We start from the raw sequence: 24,959 nt of genomic DNA on the forward strand, positions 1-24,959 counted from the left end.
TGTGTGTGTTTGGAACAGATAACATTTTACTAAAAGTATTTTCAGTCCACAGTGAAGAATCCACGGGTGCAGAATCCACACATACAGAGGTCTGACTGCATTGTTTTATTTCATTTCACAAACCACATCACATGTCCTTTTAGTTATCAAAAATATTTCGTGACCACCTGGAATGTGCTAGATGTTAAGGTTATAGGAATGAATAGAATAGTGGCTGTGTGCAGATAAAATATGGGCAGATGAAAATAAATATCTGAATGACACACGATAAATGACGTGAAAAGTGCAACAGAGTGATAAGGGGACCAGCTTTCTGCGGGGAGTTCTCGGTAGGCCTCTTCCAGGGATGGCCATTGGAGCTGAAATCTAAGGACTGAGGAGAAGGACCTTGAGGCAGATGCTAATCACTCTTTCTCTTAGCATTTTCTGTTACTGGAGGAGCTGCAAGAAGATGAGGGAAGGAGGCTGACTTGGGCCAGTGTGGAGACAGATGGCAGCTGAGACTGGAGGTGCACATCCTCCAGGGTCATGGAGACTGGTCTCCATGCTGGAGCTTAAGTAGGCAGGTGCAGGATCTGAGTTTTATCGAAAACATGAAGCTGGTTGCCGTGTGCAGAATGCATTGAAGAGGCAGAAGGGAGAATGTGAGGTGAGCTCCTGGAGGAGGTTATTATGGTGTTCCTGATCAGGGACAGTGTGAGGAACTGAGAGAAGTGAAGAGGTTCAAACTGTCCTGGAGGTAGAGTTCAAGGGCCCTGGATGCCTTGGATTCTTAACTGTGGCACTGAAATTGAAACATTGTTGTCCTCCTCCAGTTCAGTCTGGGGTCCAAAGCTTATGAGATCATTAACCTGCCCCAAGGTCAGTCTAGTAAAGAATACACCAGTCTATGAGTGTGATTCCACCCAACTCCCGACACTGTCAGAACATAGTGCGCTATCCCAAGGAATTAACTTCTGATGCTTTATAAAGGTAGAAGTGATTGCCTTCTGAATTACAGCATCTCTGTCAAATGCAGCTCTGCTTGTTTAGTTACCAATGAGGGAGTCAAATTGCAGATATGTTAACTGAAGCATGCTTCGTCCTAGAGTAGATGGAGAAATACTGTTTGGATCCTGTACTGGAAATGATGTTACTCCTTACGTATTGAACCTAGCTAAGCAGGTCCAAGCCAGGAGATCTGGAAGCAATAAATGTAGGAATTCAGATTCTGTAGCCAGGCAGGATACCAAGCTTCCTGATGCATTTCTGTCCTGTGGGATCAGGAGACCCATCATTCCTGAGTATCTGAAGCCTGTCAGAAACTCAGATGACATTGTCAAGGGCAGTTTTCCTGGAAGCAATGTATTTACTCTGTGGGAAAAGAGGAAAGTGAAACCACTTAGTGGGGAGCAGAAACTCAGAGAGAGGATGGGAGAGCACTGACAAGCAGAGAGAGTAGGGATAGGGAATGGATATTATAAGGCTGAATTAAGTTAAAACTAAGTTCAAAGCCAAGTGAGTTGAAAACTCAGTTGTTTGTACAAGGTAGCTTCTTGGGTACATTTTGGTGATGATCCTGAGACATTCCATAGACTGCTTATATATGCATGCATCACATAGCTCTCTCTTTTGTTTGCAAAGTTCCAGGTCTGGGGAGGGAAGTAAGAATATAAGAATATGGGCGATTCCAGCCTTACCTCTTTGGAATGGTTAACTGTGGAGTAAATTGTGACAGAGTCATTGTTTTTCACAGGTGTTGAATTTCCTTTTTCCTGTGAAAAGATTCACACACATTTGGCTCAGAGATTCACACACAGATATGTTCTTGGGAAACAAGGTGTGATGAGAGAGGCTGTCCAATTGTTCCAAAAGAAGGCCAAGCAGTGATTAGTAAAAGGAGCTGGAGACCAAGTGCCACAGCTCAGAACCAGGACAGTTGAGTGGCCTTTCCTGAGCCCCAAACAGAAGAGCAGCACCCCAGTAAATCAGCAGCTCCAGATCCAGAGCAAGCTGGAAAGGTAGACTCACGGTGTGAAGAGAAGGAAGCATGCTTGGCCTGCATCTGAATCTGGCCGCTTCCTCCGCTTTTGAGAACTAACCAGTCATCACTGTCTGTTCCATTTTGTCTCAGCTTTTCACTTGCTACACCAGGAACTGTTCATTTGACCTTCTGCATTTGTCTTTGCGATCCTAGCTGTCTTTTCACCATATCCCTGGGGTCACCTCAAATATGGGAAGCCACAAAAAGAGGAGCACCTGCCCTTCCGAATGGCTCTGCCCTTGGAATATGCAGCAAAAGAGTAACAGCAGAAATCATCAGGTCCCTCAAAGAATGTGCTCATAAAATTTGACACTGTAAATTAATTAAGGAATATTGAAAGAGTTATAAAGATCTTGGAAAGTCCCCAAGCTAGACTTCTTTAAATTTTTTTTAATTTTTTTTATTTATTTATTTTTTTGCTAAGGAAGAAGCTAACAAATGTGTCGGAGCTTAGCTCCTTGGATTGCTGGAGTGTGATTCAGCTTGTTGTCAAAAGGAACACTGAAAGAACGGGGAGCAAGTGATAGTACCTTTTTTGTTGTCTCTTTGCAAGAGGCCCACTTTATAAATATCTATGAGGGAAGCTTTGTTTCGGAAACTCCCAGATTTCTATCTGGATCATGGCTTCCATCCCTTTGGAGACGTCTCCCTGACCCATTTTTCAGAAGACACCAAAACTGGCCTCTCCGGATGTGAGCTGTTATTCAGAAACATGCCACCTGCTTTATTTAGGGGTGGTGGTGACTGATGCATGACAGAGCAGTTCTTGATGCCTGACCAAAGCTGCTCTGTTATGCTGCTTAAGAAGAGTGAGGGCTGTCCATAGTTATTGTGTCCGCTGCTATTGGAGGGGTTGCAGATTCTCGTCCTTCTTTCCCTCCTGAGAGAGTACCTCTGACCTGATATCCCCGCATCAGGGGCTAAAAGCCCTCTGTGATGGAATTGATTCCCTTGGAAATTTTCAATGCAACTTTTGATGCCCTCAGCTAGCACTTACTGAGTGCAGTGCTACAGGAGAAGAGAGACAGAGACATAAATCACGCTTTCAGATAGCTTGCAATGGTGTTAAAGGTACATGGCATTACTGATGGATTAAACAGTTGGAACAGAGTCAAAGCAGAAAGGGCAACATTTTCTCAAGGGCAAGTGCAGCTGACACCAGAATGACCTTGAACTTGACTTTGCAGCCTCTTTCCTGCCTTCTTTCCCCTTCACTTGGAGCAGTCAGACGATTGTAGCAATGACTTTGTAAGGGATGACTAGAAAAGCAGTGGCAGTTATGGAGTACAAAACTGTAAGGACTTACCTGGTTCGGATGAGTGACCTGTGCATACACAGTGCTCCCTGGATATGTTGACGTGTCACCTATGTCCCACGGGCACTCTGCTGTTGATATAAGGAGGTAGCATCAGTGGCAGCATGTGTCTCGATTGCTCTCCCCAGGACTTTGTCTTCCCTAGAGTGCTTCCTGTCCCCAAAGGGACCATTGTTCAAGACTTTACCCTTCCTCAGAGAGTTCTTCTTTTTGAGAAAACCCTCAGTTACAAAGTCTGTTTCAGAGGCCCTGGAGGTGGATTTGGTTATTTACTTAAAATTATTTTTTGTTAATCTCAAGACAGTAAGTTTTACGCATCCCATAGAGATTTGGCAGTTTCAGACATGAAGAATGGAAGGCTCATAAAGATTTATGCCTAGTCACACAGGAAGTGGCTGAACAGGAACTCAGGTGCGTATTTTCTGACTCCAAGTCCATTCCTTCCACACGAGAGGCCGTGCATCTCCCACCCACGGAAGGATACGCAGTCAGTCTGAGCCGGGAGCCTGCATCCACATCTGTGTCACATTTTCTCCTTTGTCTGTGTTTATCCACTGCCCAAGCCTTGGGGAGCAGTAGTGATAACGTCAGACAGGTGGTTGATTCCACATATATATGGAATTTATGCATTTATATTTAAAAGACAGATAGATCTACAGAAAGAGGACAGACAGACAGATCTTCCACCCGCTGGTGCATTCTTCAAATGGCTGTGATGGGTAGAGGTGGCCTGGTCCAAAGCCTGGAGCCTAGAGCTTCTTCTGGGCCTTGAACATGGAACAGGGAACCTAGGACTTGAGCCATCTACTGTTTTCCCAGAAATATAAGCTGGGAATTGGCTTAGAAGTGGGACATCTGGGACTCAAACAGGCATCCACATAGGGGTGCCGGCACTGCAGGCAGAGGCTTAAGCTACCACGCCAAGGAGCTGAACCCAGGCCTTTGATTCTTAAATCTCAACCCTTCCTTGCCTTACTGCTATCAATGCACAACCTTTATGTCCTTTCTATGGCACTTCAGTTCCTCCTTAAGCAGAGTGGGAAGTCACCTGATCTTTTTAGGAGGGATTGAGTGAAGATGGGATCTCAAGCTAGTGGGGGACTCTGTTAGCTCCATGATTACAAGTCATTTTCCCTTGCAACCTGTGGTCTGACCAGGAATATCTTGAATTGCTCTTTCCATATTATCCAGGCATTGGTCATCCCTATTCCTTTTTCATTCAGCTCTTCCTAGTTAAAAATCTGGATACTTACCAGGACTCTGGGTTTGCTGAGTAGACAAATAAAGGGAACCTGAAAAATAAAACCAGCATGTGAAATGCGTGGCTGCAATGAGAGTGATTCCCCGGTGTACCTCACGTGTGTGTCTCTAGAGAGTGTGCTAGGAAATGGCACAAAAGCAGGGCAGACAGGCTGGCCCTGGGAATGCCTCTCCTCTCCTGAGCAGCACACCTTGCTCAGGATAAAGCAAGTGTCAGTGCATCCCAGGGGACTGGCCCAGCCAATGTGTGCATCCTCCCCCTCTGTACCTCTCCCCCACAAGATGCACTGGGCAGTCACAGGCCTGGATCCTACTCCCTGGGACCTTGGAGAAGAGACAAATATGAGGAAAGAAAACCTGCCTCTTTTATTCCAACAGAAAATCATCACCACACCGATGACTATAATTATCGAAAGAGCTAAAGGTATAATCCATGGAATACCCCAGCGTCCACTTTCCTTATCGAAAATACCTGAAAAGAGAAGAAAGATTAAAACATAGGTGGAGGCCCAGAGTGTCTTACTTGGGGTCACCAGTGAGTCCCTTCTAGGTTGCTTTGGGTACTGGGTGGCCTCATCCACACTGCAGGCTGGGTGTTGGGCAGTGGGGACTGAGAATTTCATGTGATACAGGGCAGGGCAGGGCACAGTAGAGTAAGGGAGAAGGGTAAACAAGATTTATCAGGACATTTTCCTTTTGGGCTGTGAGTGGACTGGGCAGGGTAGGGACAGAAGAAACAGAGAGCATTGGAGGGTGCTAAGAAGCACTGGGCTACACAAGTTGCCTGTCCCCTCCCAGTAGCATTTGGCTGCTTCCCATTGGGCCACTGTTTGGCAATCATTTAGGGCATGAGGAGGTGATGTACCCTATGACAACTGAAGGCTTTCAGAGAACCGTCAGGTAGATACCTTCACAGAGTTCCTGGGCAAACACAGTGAGAGATAAGTTGTTGGCAGGGTTTTCAGCTATGCAGGTGTAACTCTGTTCACTGGCATTCCTGGGGTCCCAGGAGATAGTGAGGTTTGGTTCACTTAGATACATGTTTCCTGGTGTCTGCCACCTGAATGAGACATTATCATCTGGATTCTCCACAGAGCAGGTCAGGTGGATCTCACAGGTCCTATTCTCAGACAGCTGAATGTGATTGGTAACTTGCAAGTTCTTCAGTTGCCCTGTTTAGAGAAAAGGGGAGGGTCTGGATAACTGGTTAGGCTCAGCCTCCTGTAAGTGTCTTCATGTGGATGTTTGTGTATGCCACCTTCACTCTACATCATGGTCTGACTACTTTGGAAATTACTTAATGCTGCTTATTTGCTGGGAGCACAGTGTGGAATGACCACATGAGAAGGACCTGGTTTACCACCAAATATTCAGGCTGTTTGGATTACCCATTTTACCATTCTAGCCCCAGTCTACCCAGGGCCCTCTTCTTGTCCTTGTATACTCCCTCTTATAAAGACAACTTGGACCCCAAGCTGAGTGTCCTGCAGCATAAGCAGTTAGGCTCTGGAAAACAAAGCAGCGTGATGGACTCAGGCTTTGAGACACCAAGTGATGCAACCATTTCTGGGAGCCAAGACTGACTCAGCAGTTGTGAACCAATGAAGATATGAAAGCAAGGCAGTAAAAAGTAACTGGCTTGGACCTGGCATGAAAGCCTAGCAGAGAAGTCCTCACCTTGCATGCACCAGGATCCAATATGGGCACTGGTTCTAATCACGGGAGCTCTTCTTCCCATCTAGCTCCGTACTTGTGGCCTGGGAAAGTAGTTGAGGACGGTCCAAAGTCTTGGGACCCTGCAACTGTGTGGGAGACCCAGAAGAAGCTGCTGGTCCCTGAGTTCAGATTGTCTTAGCTGTGGCCATTTTGGCCACCTGGGGAGTGAATCATTGGTTGGAAGATCTTTCTCTAAGTCTCACTTTCTCTCTGTATATCTGACTTTACAATAAAAAGAAATCTTTAAAAAGTAAATGATCTTGCCTTGACCTGATGGTTGAGTAGAAGGTGACCTATCATAGAACAGGATAACCCCAAGTGTCTGTTAGAAGAGACGCAGGAATACTCTAAGCTTGAATCACTGAGTAGGTGTCACAGAGCAGAAGCAAGAATATTCACGGAGAGTGGAGTTGAACGAGACATTTATTTTTGACATTTCATCTGTATCTTTTTTCATGATATGCATTTTTCATGAACTTTTAAAAGACCTCTTGTACATTCTATTTTGCCAGAGTAGAGTTTGGAGGAATGCTAAATTTACAGTCAAGAAAATGGAAGTTAGGGTTATGGCTTTGTTGTTTATTGGTTATAGAACCATGGGCAAATTATTAATCGTTTCTAGCCTCATTTTCACTATGTGGGGAGGTAGGCACTCATACTTCCTTTTCAGGCACTTAGGAAAATTAAATGAAACACAGAGATGGAAAATATTTGATATGAGTGTCACATCTTTTCCCATACCCATGGCTGTACAAAAAGTCTATCCTGTTTTCTTTATCCACATTATGAATGTGTGCTTCTTACTTGATGTTTGCACTTGGATATAAGTATATCTGGTACTCAACATGCTTAAAATGAATGCTGCTTTTCTCTCTTAAATCTGCTCAACCTGAAATCTTCACCACCTTACTTCATGACAACTGTATCCTTCTAGCAACTAAGATGAAAATCCTCACTTAGGTATCTTTCTCATATTCTCACTTCAGGGAATCCTGATGGTTTATCCTTTCAAAGCATATCCAGAATTCAGCCACTTTAAAAAAAACATTTATTTTTATTGGAAATACAGATACACAGAGAGGAAGAGAGATACAGAAGATCTTCCATCTGCTGATTCACTCCCCAAGTGGCTGCAATGCCGGAGCTGAGCTGCAATGCCAAACCAGGAGCCTGGAGCTTCTTCTGGGTCTCATACATGGGTATAAGGTCCCAAGGCTTGGGGCTGTGCTTGACTGCTTTCCTAGGCTTTGTTAGGCCACAGGCAGGGACTGGTTGGGAGCGGGGATTAGAACCAGTGCCCGTATGGGGTACCGGCATGTGCAAAGCAAGAACTTTAACCATTAGGCTACCATGCTGGCCCTAACTTTTGTGTGAGGTGAGATATTGTGCAGGGTGGTTATGTGGGAAATACTCCCACTTGTTGTCTCTGTGACTGAATGCAAATTACTGTGAGCAATTAGTGTGCTACTGTGATGCCTGCTGGATGGAGTCTTGTGAGGATCTGTAACAGACACACAATGGATTCAGTAACAGAACCATAAATACAGCTTTCATTAATTTTGCTTCATTTTCGGCTATGTGGGGTGAAGGGAAAAAGCAGTAATTCTGAGCTAGAAGCTACAAGATTTGGGTTCTGTTCTTACGTACTGTCACTAAATGGCTCCAAGATGCCTTTGGGTTGCTTTATCAAGGTGCCTCATTCTGATTCCAAATGCCATACTCTTTATGACCGGGCTATAGTACACAGTTTCTATCACAACAGTTAAAAAAATGTGGTTTTGTCTGTGTGTGTCTGTGTGAGAGAGTGTGTTTTAACCCATATGTGATTAAATCCCACATTGTTTTTTACTTACCAAAGATTCTAAGTGTATAATTAGAAAATATTACAGAGGTCTCTGTGGTTATCTGAGCACTGTAAGATCCTGCTTCTGTCCCTGTAAGGTTTTTGAGACACAAGGAATAGGATTCGGTGAAGTCCAGTTGTTTTCGCCATTTTGGATTGGTCATTAGGACTGTTGGTTGTCCACCTGGCTGTATGAAGGCAATGGATACTCCATTGTAGAGCCAAGTGATGAATGTGACCGTCTCTCCCAAAGGAAGGTTTAGAGGCAGAGTTACTGACTCCAGCAGAGTCCCGTTCATCACCAATGGGCTTGAGCTGCTCTGTGAAACTACATTCCCTGTAAAAACAAGAAGTCAAGGTTGTAAGACTCTGCTGACAACTACTCCACCCGTTCTTATACCCTCTTCTCCAGTTCTGCACATTGTTAGAGCTCTCTGAAACTGAAGTGGAGAGCTAGGATGCTGAGAGAAAGGGTTACAAGTGTTCAAATGGGCAAATTAACACCCAGTGGCTCCACCTTCAAACAAAGCTCTGGCACTCTTGGCTAATGGGAAGTCCTGGTCCAGTGCCTCATTGTCAATCACTCTTGGCCCATGACCATGTGAGGTCCTCAGCCTCTGGGTCCTTGGGCATCAGATGGTGAAGGACAACAAACTGCTTCTTCTCTCTGGCACAGAGTCTGAAACCCAGATGCTTTTGCACATGAAATCAATTACAGCGTGGAATATACTGATTACCCAGTGTGTGTTCTCAATCACACACTGTAGGTTTATGCAATTTAGAGAACTAATAACAGGAATTTACAGCACGTAAAGTTCTTCTCATGTATTATTTCGTGGGATGCTGACTACAATTCTGGAAAGAAGACAGGATGGATTTTATTATCTTCATTTATGGAAAAAGGAACCAATGCACAGAAAAAATAAGAGTTAAATAGCTAAAGAAGAAGAGAGTCAGGACTCAATAGGCAAATCTTCTGACTGCAACTACTTTCATACTTTTCATGATACTAGAAGACGTCTTTTCTACTCTCAGAAAGATTAAATCTAGCAACTGGTGAGAAAAGACTGATAAATGTAAAAACAACAAATGTAATTTCAAAATAAGCCATAATGTCCGTGTTTTTGTCAGTCTGTTTTATAATCATCAGCATTCAGGCAAAAACTGTAAAATTATCACAATGATTCTTTTCAAAAAGATTTATTTATTTATTTATTTATTTACCTATCTGTTTATTTAAAAGGCAAAGTGGCACACACACAGAGGCACACACATACACACAAATATGCACATATATACACTCATAGATCTTTCTGCTGCTTCTCTTCTCAGATGCCTGTAACAGCCAGCTCTGGTCCAGATTGAAGCCAGAAGCCAGAAGCTCCATCTGAGTCTCTCACATTGGTGACACAGACCCAAACACTTGGGCCATCATCTGCTGCCTTTCCAGGCACATCAGCAGGGAGCTGGATGGGAACTGGAGGAACCAGAACTAGAGTTGGCATTCTCAAATATGATGTTGGTGTCCAAGCGATAGCTTAACCTGCTGCCATAACACTAACCCCCACCACAGTGTTTTTTAAAACAAAAGATTTATTTAAGTGTCCTTAGTTAAGTTCTTGATATTTAGCACATCATTTTATAGCCCACTATTTGTTTGTCCAGTTGACCACCGTTTGTCAAATTTCAGTGCTAAGTACCATGTCTGCTACATTGTAGGATCTGCATAGATGTTTGAATTAGTATATGAATAACTAACCAGAATGGCATTGTAACATAAATTGGTTAAAGCTATCGCCTATGACACCAGCATCCTATGGTTCAAGTCCCAGATGTTCTACTTTAGATACAGCCTTGCTAATGACCTGGAAAAACAGGGAAGATGGACCAAGTCCTTGGACCCCTGTCATTCATGTGGGAGACCTGGAAGAAGCTCTTGGTTCCTGGCTTTGTTGCAGCGATTGGGGAGTGAACCAAAAAGTAAAATATTTCTTTCTATTTCTCCCTCTCTGCCTTTCAAACACATTTAAAACAATATTTAAATAACAACCTCAACTTATTTCTCTCTTATTTCTCAGAAGAGGAACTCAGTAGGTGGATGGGCATAGAAAGGGCCATGGAGTGGGTTGTCTCCTGGGTTCCTGACACCTCTTAGGGGAATGTGCACTTATTCTTTCTTTCCTGAACTGTCACGGGAATTTCAGGCACATGTCCATTGCTCCCACCAGTTCCCCTTCTGGACTTCATCTTCCTGTCAGCATTTTAACACATGGCAGTTTGTCATTATGACCACTCCTCTTTCTCAGAATCACATGCATGAATACCACGAGCAAAATCTTGAGTCAAAAAATTTGGATACATAGGAATACATTGTTAAGCTTTCATTTATTTAAAGTTAAAACCCAGGTAACATAAACTACACTTTTTCGAAGTCAAGAGCATGTTTACCTTTGAGAAGGAGGGAGGGGCAGCTAATTGGGGCCACATAATGGGAAATTTTGGGGGTGCAGACAGTATTTTGTTCCTTGATCCATGTCTGGCTATGCATATTTATTCATTTTATGATCATGCAATTAGCTGACTCTTACGACCTATGTAGCTTTCTCTTTGCATTCCAGCAAAACAAAACAAAACCAAACCAAACCCCCAAAACCAAAAAACAAAAACAAAGCACCTACCAACAGAACCAAACCTAATGAAGTCTTTGCAATGACCTATTTTAATAATGACCCGGTTCCTTTTCTCATCTTGACTTTAGTGCTGTTCTAGTTCTCTTTGTTCTGAGCTGTCTGGTTGTTCCTTGTACAGTCAGGGCGTTTGCACTTGCAGTTCCAATGGTCTAGAATGTGCCTCTTCCCAGAGTACATGTAGCTCAGTTTTTCTGCCTTGTCAGCCCTTTTATGCAAATGTTCCCTCTTAGGCAGGCCTTCTTCTGTGAACCCCTCTTCCTCACTGCCAACCCCATTCAGACTTGCACATCAGTTGCTCTTTATTTTGCACTGTAGGACTAATCATTTAGCATACTTCATAATTACCATGCTTGGGGTTTTTGATTCCCTCTCCTCTCCACTGGAGCATTAACTCTATAAAGGCAAGGGTTTTTGTGTTTGTTTTTCCCACTGTTAGGAATGCTTTTGAACAGTACAGACATGATAAGCATCCAATGAAGATGCATAGAGTAAACGGATACATCTTCATCCTTTCTTTTGGAGGTTTTCTGTCCAGGGTATTATGACTCAATTCCTCTTAAGAAATTAAGTATACCCTGGGGTCCAAGGACTCCTAAGTGTCTCATTCAGCTTTCCATTATGACAGTGAAATACCAGAGAGGAGCTACGTAAGGAGAAAAGAAGGGTTGATTTAGTTCACAGCTTTGGAGACTGAAGTTCTGAACAGCATGACACGGGATCTAGTGAAGTCCCCATAACAGATGATGGAACAGAAGCAAGAAAAGGGCATGAGCCAGGAAGCAGAGTGAGTGGGCCCAAACTCAAGTTTTTATAGCAACCCTGTTGCAAGAACTGATGAAGACACGTGACAACTACCTTCCAAGGGCCGTGTCCCCAGTGGTCCAAGGAACTCTCTTGTAGGCCTCATTTCCTAAAAGTTCCACTACCTGTCAATAGTGCCAACCTGGGATCTAAGACTTTAAAATATGAGACATTCAGCATCCAGAGCACACCACACTGAGAACTCCTCTTGCCAAGCATACTCCTTACATTTCCTTACTCTTGTAGATTGCACTCATGAAAAGAGACAAAAAGTTGGCCTGCCCCCACCGGTTTCTGATTCCCCTGTTGGTGGTGTGATTGCTCTAACATGCGTTTCCCCGTGCCCATCTGCCATGAAGCCGCCAAGTGGGCCTCTTGCAAGAGATGTGTCATCTCTGCCTCCAAAAGCTAAGCAAAGTGGAACTGTCTACTCCGTAGTTCGTTTCACTCAGATAATTTGTTCCAGCAATTAAAAATCAGAAGTTTATTATCCTTCAAGAATTATCCATTGTATCAGTTTGCCTTGGCTTATGTTTATGAGGATTGTTAGAGGGATCAGCGTGAAGGGCGAAAGAGCACGAGATGGATGAGTGGTTCCCTGATGTAAAAAGAATGAAAAAAAAAAAGCTAGATATGAACCAACATACTCAGGAAAGCTGAGGGTTACAAGTTACTGAAATACTCAGAATCCAGCTTAGGGAACTCAAGCAGACTGGGATTAAGTTTCTGTGAGGTGTGAAAGTATTGAGGAGGACTTGGCTGTGGCTGTGGTTCATTTGCAGAATTTGTAGAGAGCTGTGCATTTCCTGGGCTGGTGCTATGGTGTAGCAAGTTAAGCCTCCACCTAGAGTGCTGGCATCCAATATCAACACAAGTTCCAGTTTGTGTTGCTTCATTTCCCAACCAGCTGCCAGCTAATGGCCTGAAAAAGCAGTGGAGTATGGCTCAAGTGCTTGGGTTCCTATACCCATGTGAAGAAACTCCTGAGTCCCAGGTTTGGACTGGTTTAGCTCTGACTATTGTGGTCATTTTGAGAGTGAACCAACATTTGAAATATTTCTGTTTCTCTCTTTTTCTGCAACTCTGCCTTTCAACTGAAATCTTTTTTAAAAAGTTGTATATTTCCATGATTCTGCTAGCAAATGGAACCTAAGAACAGAGAAAGGAGATGTGTAGGCTTAACAATAACAATAGGCGTGATATGGGCTAAATATGGCATCAAATGGATGACATTTTATCGAAACATTGACTGCTCTGTGGAATTCTTGGCTGAAAGCCTGAGGGTGGGTTTTATCAGTGGAAATGGTACAATAAGTAGTTCTGTGTCCATTCCTCTACAGAAATACACACACACAGTGGGTAAAGAAGGGGCAAGATTTTAAATTATTATTATTATTTTTTAAGATTAGTTTATTTTTATTGAAAGGGCAAATTCACAGAGAGAAGGATAGACAATGAGAAAGATATTCCATCTGCTGGTTCACACCCCAAGTGGCTGCAACAGCTGGAGCTGAACAGATCTGAAGCCAGGAGCCAGGAGCTTCTTCTGGGCCTCCCAGGTAGGTGCAGGTGCCCAAGGCTTTGGGTCATTTTCTGCTGCTTTTCCAGGCCACAAGCAGGGAGCTGGATGGGAAGTGGATCAGCCAAGACATGAACTAGTGCCTGTATAGGGGATCCTGGCACTGGGCCCCAAATTTTTATTTTTGCTCCCAGTATTCCAGGAACTATATCTGTCAGAACACCAGCTAATCATAAGCTAGAGGAGAGGAAACTTCAAAGAACACAAGTTACAAAATGAATACTAGCTAAAAAAGTAGTCTAGAAGGGTCACCAAGCAAACAAGAACTGCAAACCAGAGCAAACAATAAAAACTAAAATTGAGGAGAATGGAAAATTTGGTTTTCAGAGTTAAACACATTAAAAATTCAAAACATATGGATGTCAACAACAACACGGAGTAGAGATCATGTGAAGAAATAAGAAGGCTTGATCCATTCATAACAGAAATTATCCCTAAGGAAGCACAGAAAACAGATTTTGTAGATAAAACTTTTAAATAATAAACTCCAATAGACTCAAAATTCTGAAAGATATCATTAATAAAGAACTAGAGAAAAATACACGAACAAAATGAAACTATTAGAAATAGAAATCACATCAAGGGCACAAATGGAAGTACTGGAGTTGAAAAATCCAACTGAAACAAAAATTTCACTAGACTACTTCTTTAGTAGATTTGAGCAGGCAGAAGAAATAACCAGCTATTTGAAACTAAGCTAATTGGTATTATCCAGTCTGAGAAATAGAAAGAAAAAAATGTACAGGTTGTAAAAGATGTGAAGGACACTACCAAACATACTAACATATGCATAATGAGAGTCCATAATATGAAAAAGAAGAAAGGGCCCTGCGCAGAGGCCTGGTGTGGTGGCCCAGTGGCTAAAGTCCTGGCTTGCACATGCCAGGATCCCATATGGGCACTAGTTGTAATCCTGGCAGCCTCACTTCCCATCCAGCTCCCTGCCTGTAGCCTGGGAAAGCAATGGGGGACGACCCAAAGCCTTGGGACCTGCATCTGTGTGGGAGACCCAGAGGAGGCTCAGGGTTCCTGGCTTCAGATCGGCCAGCTCTGGCCTTTATTGCCACTTGGGGAGTGAATCAATGGATGGAAGCTCCTCCTCTCTGTCTCTCCTCTCTGTATATCTGCCTTTCTAATAAAAATAAATAAATATTAAAAGAAGAGAAAGAAATTGAAGAAATCATGGCTAAAAACATAAATTTGACAAGAGATGAAGCTATAGATACAAGAAAGTCAGTGAACTTCAAGCATAATCATAAAGAAATTTATAAGAAAAGACTTTATAATCAATGTATAAATACAAAAAAGAAACTCTAAAATGCAGCAAGAGAAAGCAAATTTCAGTGGAAGTAGGCCTCAATGGCCTCAGATCACCTCTGTTCTCAGAAGAATCATAGATGTGAGAAGGCAATGGGATGGCATAATTAAGATGCTGAAAGGTAAAAATATTCCCTGTCAATCAGAAATGAGGAAGGAGGAGGGTAGGTGGGGACCATGGGCAGGAGGGAGGGTAGGGTGGGAAATACCACTATGCTAAATCTGTTGTGTGGAATACATGAAATTGCTCACCTTATATAAATAAAATAATTTAAAATATATAAAATAATTCTGTTTGGCAAAACTATACAAGGACTCTTAAAAAGTTTAGGAAAATGGATGTTAAAAAACTATGCTTGGATTTCAAAATTTTGGGGGGACCAAAAATGAGCTCTATGACCTTGTTTTAGCTTGTCTGAGGGGGTTCTAGTTTGAGGGATAAATAAAGATCCTGGTTTGAAAAGAGCTTCTGATCAGAAAAACAGAAATTATGCTAAACTTGAAGGAAGAATAAGCATAAATATATGGTGAAGTCACTGATGCTTTATGAAAGCTTATAAGGGCAATGAGTAACTCATTTTTATTGTTTTAAATTTCTGAGTAACTCATTTAAAAAAGAAATGGTGTTGAAGGTGAAGCCGGGAGAGAGAGCAAAACGGTCAGTCAGAGAGGAACCTGCTCTCCCATCAGCCACACAACACTTCCAGAGCAATAATGGAAGGATCATAGTTCCAGGAGATTGATTGGGACGGAAATGTTCCTAAGGAAGTAATGGGAACTCCAGATATTCAGCAGAGAAAGGCAACAAAGCATACTGCAGCACTATCCTGGCTCTGTGGCTGAAGGAGGCCATCTTACTGGGAAAAGGGGGAGTTGGCAACCCCATCACAACCAGAAACCCACAAACCAGAATGAGGGTGCTTTCCTGAGCAGAGAACAAAGGTCTCTCCGAATTCTGCAGCTGTAAGATTTGGGGGGCATAACCTTCAGAGCTGTTCTCACTCTCTAAGCGCCTTCCCTCTCGCTTCTGGGTGTTTGGTCTACCCAAGTCCCAGCTCATCTGAGCTGAGGCCACAGCTTTCTGCAGCTCTGAGCTCAGGACACTGGGTGGTAGGGTATATGCCCCAGTACCACCCTGCATGACCTGTTGGAACTAGGGATAGTCATTGTGCACTGCAGCTATGGTACTGTTGCTCTTGGTGTTGCAATCCTACTGATCTCTGGGATCTGCTTAACTGGCATTTGCTCTGTGAGATCTGGTGAAGACCTCACCACATCCTGAAGCTCCAGGACTGTGACTATTCCTCAGAGTCACAGGAACCTAACTTGTAGGACTTCTGAGAATCTACTTGTATTTTGTGCTCCAAGCCCACACTTACCGGTGAATATCCCCTAATCTAACCTGTATTTACCCTGTAGGACTGGTACATGTTCCTGCAATGTTTCCCAAGGCCTGGGCCAGGGCTTTTGGTGCTATTGCCTCCAGAATGAATCACTCCCACTGAGAAGGACTGGCAAAGGTCCCATCCACATCCCATAACCCTAGAGCCATAGCTATTAGTGCTGTAAGTACCAGCATCACTCAGGCTAGTCTAAAAGGACCGAACAACCCACTCTGTGTCCCACAGTACCAGAAGTGTGAATGCAATGATTGCAACCCATACTGCAATTGACACCCAGATATCTGGGGAGTGACAACATACACCTTTGGAAGCTTGTGGCCTCTTCTAAGTCACACTACCAACTCCATGAACTACTGCAGATCAGACATCTCGGACTCCAAAACCCTGCTGTCCTTGATACAGATGAGGAAATAACTCAGAAGTTACACTCTGGGCTCACCTTGGACCAAAGCCAAAGCAACAACTCAAGTAACACTCACATTTCTTATAAATAACAAAAGTCTCTTAGAATGAAATCTACTCCACACATACGTACAAAATTATGCCAGATGTGCAGAAGTCAGTGTTGGGACACAGGGAAAATAAAGAGGACAAGAAGCATGGCACCTCCCAAAGACACAGTAGTTCTCTGGAAATACATCCCTGTTTGAAAGAAACCTATGAAAAACTTGAACAGGAATTAGAAAGAATTATCCTAAGGAAATTAAATGAGATGCAAGAGAATGCACATAGAAAACTTTAAGAAACGAGGGAAACCATGCATGATACAAGGCGAAATTCAACAAAGACATAAAAGTCACTAAAAAAACCAATAGGTAAATTTGAAGCTGAAACTTCGATCAGTGAGATAAAAGATACATTTGAGAGCTTCAACAACAAAATAGACCAATAGAAAAAAGGATTTCCGATCTTGAGGATAAGACTTTCTGAAATAACTCAGACAAAAACAAAAAAAGAATGCAGAAAGCCAATGACACATACACAATACAATTCAGCAAGCAAATACTTAAGGTATTGAAATCTAGTTAGAAGGAAAAGGGAAGGAAAAAGTCATTGGGAACCTACTGAATGAAATAATAATTGAAAATTTTCCAAATATTGAGAGAGATATGAATATCTACATACAGGAAGGTCAAAGAATCCTAACCATACTCAATTAGAATACAAAACCATCTCCAAGGCCTATTAGAGTCAAATTGACAAAGTTTAGGACAGTGAGATTAAAATATCAAGTTACATAAAAAGGAAGACTGGCAGAAAACTTTCGAACAGTCACCCTACAAGAGAGTGGGATGACATATTCAAGTTTTGAAAGAAACAAATTTCCAACCAAGAGTGTTGTATTCAGTGAAGCTATCCTTTAGCAGTGAAGGAGAAATAAAATATTTCCTAGACAAGCAAAAACTGAGAGAATCCCATCATCAATAGGCCAGCCTAACAAGAAATTCTGAAGGGGTCCTAAAGGAAGACGCATGTGGGAAAGGAAAATGGGGAGGGAGGGACTCCTATGCCTGTAAAACTGTATAATGGAAATTATATGAAGAGCATACATCGTGAGAATACATGACAGTACCTAACTCACTAACAGAGCGAATTCAATCATTAACCAATCAAAAAATAATCAGTTAATTCTTACCTATTATTTTAGAAAAGATTTACTTATTTATTAGAAAAATCAGAGTTATGAGTCGGGGTAGAATGGAGAAAGAGAGGAAGAGAGAGAGAAAGAGCGAGCGCGTGAGCGAGCAAGCAGAGGTGTCTTACATCCAAAGGTTCACTCCCCATGGGGCTGCTATGACCTGGAATGGGAAAGGGTGGAGTGAAGCCAGGGATCAGGAGCTTTTTCTGGGTCTCCAATGTGTGTGGAAAGGATCCAACCACTTGGGCCGTTTTCCAAGGGCATTATCAGGAAGCTGGATTAGAAGTAGAGCAGCTGGGACTTGCACCAGCTCTCATATGGGATGCCAGTATCATTGGCAGTGTCATTATCCATTATGCCACAACATCAACTCCTTTTAGCTATCATTATTAAATTTGAATATTAATGAATTAAATTTGACAGTCAAAAAGATACAGATTGGCTAAATAGATAAAAAAATCATGACTGACTATATGCAACCTGTGGGAAACTAATTTTGCAGCTAAAGATACACAGAGCGAGTCTCCAATAAAATAATAGTGAGAAGACATCAACCTTTCACTGTCATCAATGGATAAACAGATTAACAAGCATGAAAACCAACAAAGATTGATCAACGCTAAACCATGTTACGGAGCAAATAGAAACGAAACATTATAAATTTCTGTTATATATAAATGACATCCAACATCTACAGAATACGAAATTCTCATCAGCCCATAAAATATTTCCTAGGCTGGATCATATATTAGGTCACAAATAAAAACTCAGTAAATGAAATAGTCATGTCATTCCAAAGGGGAATAAAACTAACAACAGTAACAACAGAAAATTTACAAATAGACGGAAATTGAGTAACATTCTCCTGAATGACCAATGACTCATTGAAGAAAGTAAAGAGGAAACTAAAAGCAGTTCTTGAGATAATTGAAAATGAAAATACAATGTATCAGGGCCCTGCAGCGTGGCCTAGCGGCTAACGTCCTCGCCTTGAATGCCCCGGGGTCCCATATGAGCGCTGGTTCTATTCCCGGCAGCTCCACTTCCCATCCAGCTCCCTGCTTGTGGCCTGGGAAGTGGAGCTGCCCAATGCATTGGGACACTGCACCCGCGTGGGAGACCTGGAAGAGGTTCCAGGTTCCTGGTTCCTGGCCTCAGATCGGCGCGTACCGGCCCGTTGCAGCTCACTTGGGGGGTGAATCATCGGATGGAAGATCTTCCTCTCTGTCTCTCCTCCTCTCTGTATATCTGACTTTGTAATAAAAAATAAATCTAAAAAGAAAATACAATGTATCAAGTCTGTGAGATACAAAAACAGCCAGTATTAATAGAAAAGCTTATAGCAACAGACAGTTGCATTTAATAATAGACAGATATCAAATAAATAATATAATGATACATCTCAATGACTTCGAAAAAACCAAAAAAATCTGAAATTAGCAGGAGATGAGAAACAATACAAAGAATGCAAAATAAATGAAATTGTAATAAAATGCAAAAGAGCAACAAAATGAAAAGCAAATAAAAATATAACCATGTAACCAGATGAACATAAAAGAGAAAACTCGAATACATAAGAGATGAAAAACAGACAAGTGCCACAGAAATACAATAGTCCTAAGAAGCTCTGATGGATAACTATATACCAACGAATTGGGAAACCATGAAGGAATGAAAAAAGTACTGGATACACAAAACCTACCAAAATTAACTCCAGAGAATACAGAAAATTTAATGGAGCTACAACAAGATTGAAGCAGTGTTTATAAGTTTTCTATGAAATAATAGTGCAGGGCTTCATGGTTTTATGCCTGGATCTTACGAAACATTTAAAGAGCAACTAGCTTCAATACTTTTAAACTTTTCCTAAATACTGAAGAGGATGAAACTTTGCCAAACTCTATGAGGCCAGTATTACTCGATACCAAACCAAAGGTATAACACAGAAATAAAACCAAAGACCAAAATCTTTGATTAAGATTCAGCTCCCTGCTTGTGGCCTGAGAAAGTGGCAGAGCCTTGGAATCCCACACCTGCCTGGGACACCTAGAAGAAGCTCCTGGCTCTGGGCTTCAGATTGGCTTAGCTCTGATTGTTGCAGCCATTTGGGGAGTGAAACGGTGGATGGAAGATCTTTCTGTCTCTCCTCTATCTGTAAAATCTGCCTTTCAAACAAACAAACTAACAAACAAATAAGAAAATAAATCTTTAAAAGAAAAGAAAGAAGATACATGAGTTGTGTCCCATGAAAATGAAACTCTTCTGGGCATCAAGGGACATGTATAGAAACTGAAATTCAGTTTACAGAAGGAGTGGAGCATTTCCAAATCATATGTCTCATATCAAGAACAAATAAAGAAACGTTTTAACTCAACAGGGACACTTAACCTAATTAACATGGGCAAAGGACCTGAACAGATTTCTGCATAAAAGATACATCTGTACTCAATAAGCACATGAAAAGATGTTCAAAATCTTTTTTTTCAATAGGAATTTGCAAATTAAAACCACAATGAGATATTACTTCACTTCTACCTTTATGGCTTGTGTGTTTTTAAAAGAAAAAACAGAAAGTAAGGAGTGTTGATAAAGATGTGGAGAAATTAAAACTCTGGTAGACGCCTAGCAGAACTTTAAAATAGTACAGCACAAGGGAAACAATTTTGGATTTTATGAAAAACTTAGGCATAAAATTATCAGATTGTTCAGGTGTCTCTTTTCTAGTAGATATCAAGGAGGATTGAAAATGGATACTTAAATAGTTGCATACATATCTTCATAGCAGTATTAGTCACAGAGCCAAAAGGTTAAAATTACTCATCCATCTAATAAGAGATTAATGATTAAACAATGTGTGGTTCATAATATAATGGAATGCTTCTCAGCTATAAAGAGGAATGAAGTATTGATTCATGGTGCAATGAAGATGAATCTTAAAAATAGTATCCTAAGTGGAAGAAGTCATGATAAAAGGCCATGCAAGGTATGATTTCATTTTGCAGACATTTAGCTGGATATGTGTAAATCAGCATTTTAGTACTAAAACTAAAGAACTCAAATGAAGCAAACAATGCTCTTCCTGCCAATGTGTCCCTGAAATATCTCTTACCTGTTGCCTGGATTATTAATATTGCTGAGAAAGTTCAGATGCACTTAGTTTAGCTATGGGGTTTTATGAGTCTAACTTAACCTATAATTCCCTCACTACTGACCTGGAGCCAGGCAGCCCAAGGTCTTGTGGCTTCCCAAGACCACACTTCTGCCTGCAAATCCTCTTGATAAATTATACTTTGTGAAATCTTGAGGTTTTTGCCTCTTTCTTCAATCTCTAGGCCTCCTCCACCTTGTTGGCAATGTTTGCACAGAAGGTGTTTCCAATACACGTTTATATGAAGTATCCAGAGTAGGTAAATCCATTGAAAGCAGTCTTATGTTGCCCAGAGGCTGAGGAGAGGGGCAAATGAGAAGTGACTGCTTAGTGGGTGCAGGGTTGTCTTAGGAGATGAAGAAGAAAATGTTTCAGAGCAGAGGTGATAGCTGCACACTTCTGTGAGTCACTAAATGCCACTGAGATGTACACTTGATAATCATCATTTTATAGTATGTGAATTCTACCTTAATAATAATAACTTTTAAAGAGTCTGCATGTGGGCTAGAGAATCAACTGCAGATAGATTTGGGATAAGGCACCAGGAATGAGGCGTGAAAGGCAGAGCGCAGAATCAGACGGAAAGACACTTGTGTTTTTGAGGATGATGACAAAACGTAAAACGCTCCCGGCCTGCGATGAGCCACAGTGCGCATCTGCAGGTAGATACTGCAGCTCAGGAGAGAGGAGCTATCACAGCAGAATCTCGGCACAAAAGACTTCAGCATGTTTGACTCAAGAATCAATCTGGAGCTTGCATGAAGTTGAAAGTGAAGCTGCCTCCTGCGACACTGGCTTGCCATTAAGCATCCCAGCTGCAGCGCCATGTATCCAGTGCCCTGCTAACATACTGGGAAAAACTGTGGAAGATGGCCCAAGTGCTTGGACCCTGCCATGCATGCAGTAGATCCGAATGAAGCTCCTGGTTTCTGGCTTCAGCCTAGTACAGACTGGCCTTTGTGGCCATCTGGGGAGTGAACCTGTGGATGGAAGATATCTCTTTCTCTCCTTCTTTGTCTCTGTAACTTCTTCAAATATAAGAAAAGAATTCTTGAAAAAAAATCATTTTTTCCTAGGCCTTGAAATACCTGTACCTGCTCCTAGCAAACACATATGAAGGATTAGTTTTTATCCCTTCCTCCTGCAAACCCCAGTATGGCTGAATGAAGTCCAGGGGAATTTAGAGCTTTGCTATTATTCTAAGTGTGGACACTGCTGCCACCCAAGAGCTTGATAGAGTGCAGAATCTTAGTTCCCATCTAAGCCCCAGTCTCATCATTTCAATGAGATTCCCAAGTCATTCATATGAGCGTGAGTGTCTCGCAAGCACCCATCTAGAAACAATAGGATAGAGCAACAAACAACATTCATTTTCTCTAGGGCATCATGATATGTGACTTCAATTATATGAGGATAGTTTAAAAAGTTTGTGGAAAAATAGAATTAAGAGATAAGTTCATTTTAGCTCAAAAACTTAAAATGTATGCATAGACATTTAGGTTTCTCTTTCTGCACCTCTCCCCTACATAACTCTGTGACTGTATGTGGGTTACTCATGTGTGCTCTGCTTTCTTCCCTCATCTGTGAAGTGGAATGTGCCATTTCACAGAGCTGTTGCAAGAAATATCCTTGGCAATAGAGACATGCGGGGATTCACCAGGAGGACACACGTCACAGTGAAGCCACAGTGAAGCGTAGAGGCTGGTTTGATTTTGCAAGGCAAAGACTCAAGTTTCTGGTTCCCTAAGAAGTGGCTCTTGAATAACAAAGAATTCTCCCTCTTTCTCTGTCTCAAACCTCCTTTCTAAGGTTCTGTTTTCGTTTTATTTTCCTCTTTGGCTTCTGTTACAAAGTTCAAGCTGCTGGCTTTCAAGTCTCCACAGCCGCAGTCATGTCCCTCATTCTATTTCTAGCTGCTTTCAGGAAATCTCCTCATGGATATCACACCGTCTTAAAATCAGTTGGTATAAAAGGGAACTCATCTTCCTCCCAGTGGCTGCTCCCCGCCTCTTAACTTTGCCATGTTCTTTGACTGTCCTATCCAATATTTGACCGCCTCTCCACCGTATTTCATAAGTCTTTCTCTGTTTGTTTTATTTCCCTTTTATTATTTACAGCTGTCCAACATGCTCTTTTATTTATTCATCTTGTTTATAGCTTCTGAAATGTTCACTCCACAGAACAGAAATTTTTGCCTGCTCTTCTAATGATACATTCCAGATATGAGAAAAGTACCAGTCATTCAGTACTCACATGAATGAACCCACATCTGCGGCATTTCTTGTTTTTCTTGTTTTTATTCATTCTCTCTCCTCAGTGCCACTGTCATGTCTGTTTAACTCTTATTGGTTCTCAAGAAAAAGCTTGCCCCATGCTGGTTTATGAAATTTAGGTAAATCATTTAAATTGTCTTAGCCTTTTCTTCAATTTAAATTGGGACTACAGTAGAGGCTCATAGAATTGTCATAAGACTTATAAATACGATGCACCTACCCAAAATATGAACTAGAATATAATGCTCCAAGAATGCTAGTTATTTTTAATGTTCCCTGGAGCTAGCTTTTGGCTAGCTTTCTTTCAACTCTCCCATGATCAATTCTACATGCTGCCCCCAACAAAGCACTTGTGATCCCAAACATCAGATGAATCTTCACGCTCTCTGTCCGACTGACAGCAGGAACAATCAGATCAGGCAATCCACCTCTCTGACGCTTTAAACTGTCTTGAGTCTAGCTAGCCCCTGATTTGCATCAAGGAAGAGAGATCTGGAGACCTGTTGTTTTTGCATTTAAAGAAAAGAAAAGCAATGCTTAGCATGGAAACTATTTCTAGTATTTCTGGTTGGATACGGAAAATTTTGGCTACACTGATGGGTAGATTTTCAATATTTTAGATGATCTCAATGAGTCCCAGGACAACTACCCGAGTTGCACAGGCACCTAGTAGCCGATCGTATGGAGATTCGTTTTTTTCTTTTTTTCTGATTTAGCACTTTGTCTAGCACAGCATGCTGATTCTTAGAAAAGCTTGTTCCCCACACCCCAGCAGTTACTTCTCTTCCATGCACACACACACCTGAAGTTGTTAGCTCTGAGCTCTCTCAGGCTTTTGGCATTCAAAATGGGAAGAAGACGGCAGTTCATCAGGTACCACCATGAGCCCCACTTGCTCCCTTGGCCAGACAGACAGCTGTACACAAGTGAGTTAGACCATCAAGAAACACAAAAGCAAGAAGGCACTCATTGGCTAGAGAGGTTTGCATTGACATTTACCTGGGCCGAGGCAGAAGACGAGTGGGAGAGACTGGAACAACCAGAACATGCTCTCAGCGGGGCTGACTGGTGCTGGAGACCTCAATACAGTCATCGCTGGTACCACGGTTAGCTGAAGTGACTTCCCCTTCCTCTCCGCGCGGTGAGTGAGAACTTCCTCACATCAAACATCCCTCTCTTGCTGATTCTCAGCTGAATTACACATGGCCCTAAACAGACATTATAGAATTTCATTCCTTTAAAATATATGGGATTACTTTATGGCCTAACGTATACACTTGAGAAAACATGCTTTTAGCTGTGGTCGGGAAGAATATTCTGAATCTGTCCATTAGATCCCATTTTTTTACAGAGCTGTTTAAGTCCTGATTTTTCTAATTTTCATTAGTTCTTTGAGTTTTTTTGTTTGTTTGTTTCTCTGTATTTAAGACAGTAGTTGTAAAGTCTTGGAGAAATTACATTTCTGGGCTTCCCCAGAGATAGTTTCTGTCATTTATATTGTTCTTTTCTGACCAACTCTGTGGTACAGCGAGTTAAGCTGCTGGCAAGCTGGCATCTAATGTTAGAGTCCCAGGTGTCTCATTTCATGCAGCTCCTTACTGCTGTGCCTGGGAAAGCAGTGGAAGCTGGCCCAAACTGTTGGCCTGGTTGACGTGCATGAGGGAGATCTCAGGGAGTTCTCAGCTCTTTGCTTCAATTTGGCTTAGCTCTGGGCATTGTGGCTGTTTGGGGACAGACTTAGTGGGTGGATATCTGTCTTTCTCTTCCTCTCTATGTCACTCTGCCTTTCAAATAAGTAAGTTAATATTCTAAAAATATTTTTTCCTTTAAATGAGCTACACTGTTCATTTTCCTTGGACGATTTATCATTGTTTTCATAGCCACCATTCCAAGGCTCTGCCCTGGAACGGTCTTTTGCCCAGTAGCTGGGCTGCTGCTGAGCCTAGGAATCA

At 42.0% G+C, this 24,959-nt stretch overlaps 1 protein-coding gene across 1 annotated transcript; it reads right to left on the bottom strand.

The window, feature by feature from the left end:
* SLAMF6 (SLAM family member 6) lies at nucleotides 1-24,147 on the bottom strand. The gene is made up of 8 exons (XM_058660505.1): nucleotides 24,007-24,147; nucleotides 8,168-8,494; nucleotides 5,507-5,770; nucleotides 4,960-5,070; nucleotides 4,592-4,630; nucleotides 3,330-3,409; nucleotides 1,680-1,754; nucleotides 1-1,353 (listed from the first exon to the last, which is right to left on the bottom strand). The coding sequence occupies exons 1-8, from the start codon at nucleotides 24,098-24,100 to the stop codon at nucleotides 1,306-1,308; spliced, it is 1,038 nt and encodes a 345-aa protein (XP_058516488.1). The 5' UTR covers nucleotides 24,101-24,147; the 3' UTR covers nucleotides 1-1,305.
* Between the last annotated feature and the right edge of the window lie 812 nt (nucleotides 24,148-24,959).

The sequence above is a fragment of the Ochotona princeps genome, chromosome 2 (genome assembly GCF_030435755.1).
Source record: "Ochotona princeps isolate mOchPri1 chromosome 2, mOchPri1.hap1, whole genome shotgun sequence".
In the NCBI taxonomy this organism is placed as follows: domain Eukaryota; kingdom Metazoa; phylum Chordata; class Mammalia; order Lagomorpha; family Ochotonidae; genus Ochotona; species Ochotona princeps.

What these genes read in the sequence shown, in the direction of transcription:
- SLAMF6 (XM_058660505.1), bottom strand. Translation starts at nt 24,100, where the DNA reads ATGACTGTATTGAGGTCTCCAGCACCAGTCAGCCCCGCTGAGAGCATG. An exon ending in TCAGCAAACCCAGAGTCCTG is followed by an intron (nt 3,410 to 4,591) that starts GTAAGTATCCAG and finishes TTATATCAACAG; the next exon opens with CAGAGTGCCCGTGGGACATA. An exon ending in AGGTCACTCATCCGAACCAG is followed by an intron (nt 1,755 to 3,329) that starts GTAAGTCCTTAC and finishes ATCTTTTCACAG; the next exon opens with GAAAAAGGAAATTCAACACC.